Raw genomic sequence first — 9,152 nt, forward strand, 5'->3', positions numbered from 1 at the left:
CAATGCGCAGGCTGGAAGGTGGAAAGACCTTCCCCGGTTCTTCGTTCGCGAAGAGACTGGCCATCACTTAGTTCGTCAACATATGCTGAAATCATAGAATCATTTAGGTTGGAAAAGACCTTTAAGATGGACTACCAAGTCCACCATTAAATGATGTCCCTAAGCACCACATCTCCAGGGTTTGTGACTCAACCTTTTCCCCGGGCAGTTTGTTCCAGTGCTTGACAATGCTTTCAGGGAAGAAATTATTCCTAATATCCAATCTAAATCGCTCCTGGTGCAGCTTGAGGCCATTTACTTTTGTCCTCTTGCTTGTTACTTGAGAGAAGAGACCAAGTCCCATTTTGCTATGACCTCCTTTCAGGTAGTCGTTGAAAGCAGTAAGGGTTCCCCTCAGCCTCCTTTTCTCCAGGCTAAACAACCCCAGTTCCCTCAGCTGCTTCCCATCAGAATTGTGCTCCAGATCCTTCACCAGCTCTGTTGCCCTTCTCTAGACATCCTCCAGCACCTCAGTGTCCTTCCTGTAGCGAGGGGCCCAAAACTGAACACAGGATTCTAGGGGTGGCCTCACCAGGGCCGAGCACAGGGGGATGAGCACCTGATCCTTATGGCCACACTGTTGTTGATTCAAGCCAGGATTCCATTGGCCTTCTTGGCCATGTAGGCACATGATGGCTCATGTTTAGCTGTATGTTGAACAGCACCTGCAGGGCCTTTTCCTCTAGGCACCTTTTCAGCCACTTTGCCCTCAGGCTGTAGCACTGCATGGGATTGTTGTGACCCAAGTCACTTGGCCTTGTTGAACCTGACACATGGGTCATCGCCCATGTCCAGATCGCTCTGCAGATACGTCCTGCCCTTCAGGAGATGAAAGCTCTTGGCAAACTCAGTATTGTTTCCAAAGTGACTGAGAGTGTCCATGATCCCCTTGTCTAGAGCCTTGATAAAGATATGAAGCAGTACTGAGCCCTGGGGCATTACACTGGTGACCAGCTGCCACCTGGATGTAACTTCATTCACCACAGCTCTCTGGGCCTGGCCATCCAGCCAGTTTTTTACCGAGAAAACAGTGCACCCATCCAAGCTATGACCATCCAGTTTCTCCCGGAGAATGCTGGTCCAAAGCTGCCCCTCTAAAATATCCACAGTTAACTCATTCCCAAGGGAAAAATAGCATTCCCACTTCTTCATCTGAAAGCCTGAGTTATTCTTAATGAATCTATGTTTCTTTCCCAAGTTCTCACAAGGCTTGTGAAACAAGTTTCTTTAAGAAACTGCTGAAACAATGGTGCTGCCTGAGAAGGGGGGGAGAAACATATTTGTGTAGGATGACTTTCATATGTTTGTGACCTTCCTACAGAAAGGGAGATTTACCAGGTAGCGTTTAGTTACCACCTAGCCGGAACCCCATGCTGTGCCCCTTTGCTGCTGAGGTAGCATGTTGACCTCCCTGGCTCACTTTCTGCATCCTTCTCTGATACTGAGACAGTTGTGGTGTCATTTACCTTCAGAAGCAGTGCAGGACCATAAACACCTAGGTCATGACTGCGCCTTTCGTTTCAGATCTCTCACCTCGGGAAGCAAAGGCAACAGTTCAGGGGTTCAGGACTATGTGAAAATGGAATTAAAAGCAAGCATGCATGTGTTTTAAGGTTTTTAGACAAGATAAATTGGCTATGTCTGCTACCCCAGAAAATCCATAGATGAAGTAATACCTCCTTACATTTCTGTATAACATTTTTGACTCTCTTGAACCATCCTTGGTTCAGATCAGTGTACTTCATGGAGCTCCCCGTACACCTTCTTTGCAAACCATGGAATCCCATCTGCCACCAATGTCTGTCTTTCTTGCCTGCTCCACAGCTTTTGTGCTACTGAAGCATCTTCCTGTGTCCCTGGAATTCACCTTGAACCTTTCAAGCAGTGTGTCTTTCAGGCCTGGCATTGCCAGCAACTAGTTTATTCTGCCTGTAAGATATTTCTACCCTCTGTGCTCGAGTTTACTTCAGAAAGCATGCAGAAACTTGTTTTGACACAGAATTTTGGCATTTCATGATTCCAGATCATGCCTGTTCTGATGGGAGAAAGCCTGGTAATAACAATCTCCCATTGTCCGTGGTCTGGGAGATACGTGACACAGCCTTGACAACATATGCTAGTTTCTATAGCCAGTGATGGTAGTCATTTCATTAAATTATCCAGAATTATTAAATGGTTCACCGAGTTCCCAGATTACCACACCGGGGGCCAGGGTTTTCCTTTGGAAGTTTATTAGGTCAGACACTGAGGACAAAATTAAGATCACTCACTCTCTGCAGTCATAGTGAGTTTGTTTGTTTTTAAAAACTCAGAAAAAAAATATTGTGTCCTCAGTATGCAGAGAAAAAAAGGAAAAAAGCATAGAAATAGATTTCATCATTATGAGTAGTGCTGATGCATAGCAGAACAACTGGAAAATAATAGTAGGAGTATAATGGGCAAAATTTTCTACACTGTATACTAGCAAGTGAATTGTGTAGCTATATTAATGTAACATTAGTATTCCAGAGCGGAAATCCTTCCTGCAAACAGGTACAAGCTGTCTTTTATTACTTATCTGTTTAATCTTGGTATCTTTATATCTCACATTGTCCTTGCATTTTTCAGAATGAAATGAGTGATATGATTTGTGTAATTGCACATTTTAAGGTGCTTTTTGTAATATAAAATGAGAATCTTCCAGCTTGATTTCCTTCATGCCAATCATGAATTAATCTGCATATTTCTCATAAAATATAGCCATTTCATAAAGCAACACCTAACTTTTCCTACAGAAGCTGAGAGGAAACAAAATTAGGGCCTCAGGCTCATTCCAGGCCATCCATTTCACATGTAAGTTCTTACAACACACACCTTTCTCTTTGCCTAAACTTAGACTGAAAACTGAGGAATGGTCCTATTTGTACCCCATATGAGTTATACTGAATAGTTTCTATCATGTTACGTTCATATGGCTGGTTCTTTAACTAGTAGGAAATGAAATGGCTGTGTTAGTTTCCTTGCTAAGTTATTTATTTATTTCCTTGCTGTAGTTATTTCCTTACTTAGTCCTTCTTTGTGCTAAATCTGCATTAATAAATGTCACATAAGCCTCTCACACGCTTCCAAAATTGTATGTTAGTATAAACAAGGATTAATCCCATTATATTTTAATTCTCTGTCCTTGTTTTTTTTATAGGAACAGCATTTTATATTTCAAAGTGTTGCAGAGTCCTCTTGCAAGCTTAATAAACTAATAGAGCACGTAGGTGCTCCCATCATGGAATCCTCGTGGAGTGGGAAAGGCAGCAGCTGCTCAACTCTTGTATCAGACTGAGGGAGGAGGTGAACACTTCTTCAGTTTAAACTATTGAGTACTTTGGCTAGGTAAAGTGTAATTACCCCCCAGATTCCCTGCACAGCCACTACACTACTCATTTGCAAAACTCTCCTTGAACCTCAGGTCTACTGAGATGCCTTCTCTGCACTTATCAGTATGAGGTGGTGCACTGTGACGCCTTCATTATGTTACAGTCATTACATACATTGTGTGTATATATAAATATATATATTTATATATATATAATACAGTACTTGATTTTGCTGGTATTTCTGATTTCTCTTTCCATGTGGATTTGTTATATTTGGCTGTTGTCTCACGCATGAAGTCTGAAAACTTGGGATGAGAGAAGCTGCCTTCTTGTAGCAACTGGCGTGACAATTTCAAGTCAGGAGTCTCTCATTTCTGTGGCAGTGTAAGGAAGTATTTACATTAGAGTCTAACATAATGACTTTCTTGATAATTGTTATTGGAAGTATTCTGTATCATTTTACCATAGGATCTGTAACTCAAATTGGTCATATTTCAGTCTTGGTGATAGAAGCTGTAAAGTGAATAAAAGTTGAGCAATGTTTTTAGAATTAAGAGGATAAACCTCGTTATTACTAATGTAGAGCTTCTATTGTTGGTAGCACTGGTCTGTTGTCTCATGGTCTTTCTATTGCAGCTACTGCTAGTGAAGCCTATTCAAAAACCTTCAGTTATACTGTGTACACAGAATACATTTCCCAAAGAATTTTGCTTTTTGTTTTATCTACTTGGTTATATGCAGAAGAAAATTTCTGCCCTGTAAACTTCTAGAAGAATTACTGGAATTTCTGAAAAGCCAGTAAAAAGAGCTTTTTCAACACTCACTCTGGTCATTTTCCAGTAAAAAGAGCATAAAAGATTTCAGGAAAAGAATGCGTCATGGTACTGGAGGTTTTGTTGGAAAAATAAAGTAAAATCAAGATGTTGAATTTGCTTAATTAAGAGTCAGTAATCGAAATATTAATTAAAAGGTCTTCTGGATTCATATTTATGTTGAGTATTTATGTTATGCCTGTGATACTTACATACTGGAATACTCGTCAGAACAGATGAACCCATAAAATTTAAAAATGCCTCCTTTAAATATGTGTGAAATAGTGTAGGGGTTTGTGTACATTTAATCTGACTTGCAGAACTGTAACAGCTGCTTTGCCTTGATAGGCATTCAGGTCTGTGCATGTGCTTTAAGGGTAATAAAATTAATGTTTCTGAGTTGGAGAAACTGAAGATTATTTTTTTCATATCTGAGAAAGCACCTCCTGCATTTGAGTAGATTAGTACCAGTTGCTTCTAGAAAAGTAGCAAATCCAGTTGGGACCCAACAGTGTTCTTTTGGGTCAATATTAAGTAATTTTTAGTAAGTAGTAAGCAACTTTGTCACCAATTGCTGTAGGAACTGATTTCAGTGAGCTGCAGAATTCCTCCCTCTTAATCTGAACATTGCTATCCAGCTAGTGAGGAGGATGAGACATTAAAACAGAAGTCTTCACTTGTATCCCTTTAGTCATTAATATTACTCTTGTTATTAGACTATCTGAATAGCATTCAGATACTAAAAATCATTTACAAAAAGAGCTTATTCAGACTCCCCCAACAAGGAGTTTCCTTGATGTCCTCAGATACCTCTTTGAATTTCACTTTGAGGAAGGAAGCTGGCACTGCATAAAACTTCCTTGCATCTTTGGTCTCCTGACCTAAGCTATGAGATATGGTTCTTAAAAACCCTTGGGAAATTGCTGAGTTTCACAATCACGATGATTATATTTTCATCCTATGTGCTGTCCTTTTATGGTTCTGTTTGTTTCTCTTTTTTGTTATGTTATTTAAAGCTTGTTGAGCTTTTTAGGAAGAAAGGGTCTTTCTAAGTATTTATGGTTTATCCATAGAACTGGTATTGTATTTCTGCAAGTAATGGCTTGGTGTTTTCATTTTATTCTTTAAAAAATTAATCTCTTACAACATGAATGTTATTATTAGTTGATCAGGACATCTGAAATCAGATCCCACGGTGACAGATACTACAAGCTGGCAGTGAAAAACAGTCGCTGCCCCAAAGGGTTTATGAAGGCTATTTAGACACAGAGGATAGGTAGGAAGAGACAGAACCACACAGTGGTGAAATGACTTGCCAAAAATCTCAGATCAATCAATAACAGTGAAGAACACTGCAATGTAATTTAAAAGTCTGTACAAGTGGTATGCATCCAAGTAAAGGCACACAAACCACAAAAAAACCCTCTCAATGAGGGGTTCAATGAGGATTTCTATTGATTGCTTGAGTAAAACATTTTGGTAGGTATTTGTTTTATATTCCATGACCCCTTGTAAAGCATAAGCTTTGTTAATAACAAAGAAGCACAAGCATGAACAGGTCTCTGCAGATGACAGAGTGTGATGGAGTGTTGTCTTCTAAAATAAAATGTGTTTCAGAAATATATTCGAAGTGGTAAAGCATAGGAAACCAAAGCAATATTCATTTATGTATTTTACTGAGATGTTTATGTTTGTTTGCAGTGCTAATTGGGCATGTAGGTACATCGTTCACACTGTATAAGGCATTCATTAAATTTCTCTGGCCTGTTAAAGCCACTGCCTGACAAGTGGCAAATTATGAATAATTCATATGGGGTTTCTTTTGGGGTGTTTATTCCTTTACCCACCCCCTTTTTCTTTTCGTTTTAAAACCCTCCTAATTTGTTTTGGAAATATGAGAAGTCCTAAAAAATGTTACCATGGCCAAAGTTTGGTTTGCAAAGCGTCATGTACAAAACACTAATTAAGAACCCAGTGGGAACCTTTAACTTTTCAAAATGCTGGTGGACTCCAGGTTGGCTTCCCCTGGATGGTGGCTTCTTTCAGAGCCCTGGTGTTGCTACCTTTTGACCCAGACTAGGTGGGTGTATTGGCATAATCCTAGATTTAATGCCCAGCTTGCAAGAAGTTAGGGCTAAGGTCTGATGACATCCCTCCAAATTACTGAAAAATCATGGAGAAATGAGCCTGTCCTGATGTTATGAGGGCATCTGGTTATCCTAGGCAGGGCTCACAGCCGTGGCAGTGGCGGTTGCACCAAAGGTTATGCTTTGTGACTCTGTGCTTTTGTCCCTCTGTGGAGAGCTGTTGGTGCCTCTTTGTGCTTTCACCATCCTCTTTGGCACTGGTTTCTCATTTCTCATCGGAAACTCTTTGGTCTCACTTCCCTTGGAGAGGCTGGTACAAAGGAATATCGTGCCTGTGCTGCTGGAGCATGTTTCATTATCTAGAAGGTCTGTATGTTCTCCTCTTTCAGTGTCAGGGGCTAGTGTGGATTTAAAGCAGCAATCAGTAGGAGGTCAGGGCAGGATTTTGCCTTGCACAAGCAACACAGCTTGGGTCTTGCTGAACACACCCTTCTTTTTCAGGCAAAAGGAGCTGTATAACATTAAGGGTTCTGCAATCCTTTTTAATCTCCACCTATGTACGACAGTACTTCTAGATCTTTTGAATAGAGCTGACACAAACTAGTGCAGCCCATTTCTGGATATCTGACCTGTTGAAAGTACTCATGTCTCCTTTTGACAGCCATGTAGTCCTGTTTGTTATACAGCGCCTTTCATTATGCGGTTAGTCTGATAGGACTTTGGTCCTGAAGTTGGTTATGAGCATGCTGTTTCCCTGTTTGCAGTATTAATTCATCAGGGCTTTTTACAGGTGCAGTCCTTGGTAGGTCTGAGGACAAAGGAAACCCTGGAAAACTGATGCCTCCAGCTGATGAGCAAGGGCAGCTGGTTCACAGTGCATGGTGATACCATGCAACAATTTGGTGCAGAAAATGTGTAATGTTCTCTGCAGCCAATATCACCAGGGAATCGGTGAGATGAGTTAGACTTTGTCTCAAGTACCAGACTTCACAGTCCAAGAAGAGGTCCAAGCTGTACTTGATGGAATAGCACTGGCATCATTCACCTCCCGAGACCATCACTAGCTCTTCCTTGTCCTCAAGGCAGTCCATTGTCAGGCTGTTCAGGGACGCCAGGTGTGCTCATAGCAGGAGGTGAAAACACCTGTGTTGGAAGGGTGCTGGGTGATTCTGCAGTTTCTTGTGCATGTGTGCGTGTCTCCCACTGTTATCTCATCCCAGCAGGATGGGATAGCTGAAGCTGCACAGAATGATGGGCCCAAACACATCCCAAAACAGATGACTGAGTAGTGGATAGCAATCTGGGAGATACAGAACCTGAGCTTGCCCTCTGGGAATGTTGTATGAGGTACCATAAAGCTGTCCCTGATGACAGCCTTGCAAGCAGGTGACCTGAATGAGCTCATAATCTGACTTGGAGACCGTCCTGTGTAGCAGGTCTATACAATAATATCCTTGGTGCAGGACTACCCTTGGGGAGGAATTCCTCAACTAATATTTGAAAGATTCCCTTCTTTCTCTGTTTTATTTTTTTAAAAGCACAAAATGAAACCAAATGCCAACCAAGTGCTCCCTGCTCCTTTGCCTGGCCACAGGCTACAGACAGTGAAAAGTGTCCTATCCACTTAATCACTAACTAGTTGCAGCTCTCCAGTTCCTCTTCAGAAGCCTTTCTAGCAGGAGACGACCCCATCACATCATGTTTATCTTCTAAGATCTGATGGATCACAGAATTAGTGTGGCATTGCTCTGAATCAAAACTTTATGCACATGTTTATTTATGTTTTGCCTGAAAACAGTGCTGTGTGTCACTGCTGAGAAGCCATTTCTGATCAAAACCAGGAGCAGCCAAACCTCTGTGTGTCTATAGCCTTTTTAATTCCACCCCCCTCCCTGTGGCTGGTAGTTACAGATACTGCTGTCTCTTGAAAAAGCCTGCAGTTAAGGAGGGTGAACCTGCAGTGTATGATCTACACAGGAGGTTTTCGGAGGGGCAGCAGAATAGAAAGGGGGAAAACCCCCAACTAAGATGTTTCATCCAGATCATCAAATCAAGGATCCCTCTTTATACTTTTTTTTTTTATTTTTCTGTTATGAAGAGCAGGTCTGTTGAACTTGCAGTAATTATTTTGTAAATCAAATGGTTACATTTTATTATAATGTATAGATGACTTTACAAATACCAGATTTTTTTCTGCCCTTTTTTTTTTTCTCCCTTGCTACCCTAACCAGCACACTGTAAGGGCTATATGCTCAGAAGGCTTTGAATTGTATGTAAAACATGTCTTAAAAAGTAAAAGGGACCTGTAGCAGAGAGGCTGCACCTTTAAAACCTAGGCGTATTTTACACATCTGGGATTTTGTATAAGAAACAAAGAAACCCCTGGCGAGGAATTTTTTACAAGGACATGTAGTGATAGGACAAGGAGTAACAGTTTCGAACTGAAAGAGGGCAGGTTTAAGCAAGATATTAGGAAGAAATTCTTTACTGTGAAGGTGCTGAGGCATTAGAACAGGTTGCCCAGAGAAGCTGTGGATGCCCCATCCCTGGAAGTGTTCAAGGCTAAGGTGGATGGGGCTCTGAGCAACCTGGTGTGGTGGAGGGTGTATCTGCCTGTGGCAAGGGGGTCAGAACTAGATGATCTTTGAGGCCCCTTCCAACCCATGCTATTCTATGATTAACAATATTAAGGGTCATATAACTTTAGAATTTGGCTTTGAAGGGCTAGAAACTGCAGATTTCTCAGAGAACCTAAATTGCAGGTGTTCTGTAGCTTTTAGGGTCAGGTATACATTTCCAAAAATATCTAAGCCAAATGGACCTTTCCATGCTGAGCAGCCCAGCAACTGGCCCAGCTGGAAATG

General features: G+C 41.2%; 1 protein-coding gene across 1 annotated transcript in view; it reads left to right on the plus strand.

Annotated features, from left to right (window-relative positions):
- MAGI2 (membrane associated guanylate kinase, WW and PDZ domain containing 2) overlaps positions 1–3,650 on the plus strand; it is an 11,612-nt gene extending 7,962 nt beyond the window's left edge. Inside the window, exon 2 of the mRNA XM_027886304.1 lies at positions 3,218–3,650. Coding sequence (XP_027742105.1) covers positions 3,218–3,267 — 50 coding nt within the window. The 3' untranslated portion in view covers positions 3,268–3,650. The remainder of the gene's footprint in view (positions 1–3,217) is intronic.
- Positions 3,651–9,152: the final 5,502 nt, after the last annotated feature.

This window comes from Empidonax traillii, unplaced genomic scaffold (genome assembly GCF_003031625.1).
Source record: "Empidonax traillii isolate 1590-97213 ecotype Southwest subspecies unplaced genomic scaffold, ASM303162v1 scaffold185:size1678824, whole genome shotgun sequence".
Lineage (NCBI taxonomy): Eukaryota > Metazoa > Chordata > Aves > Passeriformes > Tyrannidae > Empidonax > Empidonax traillii.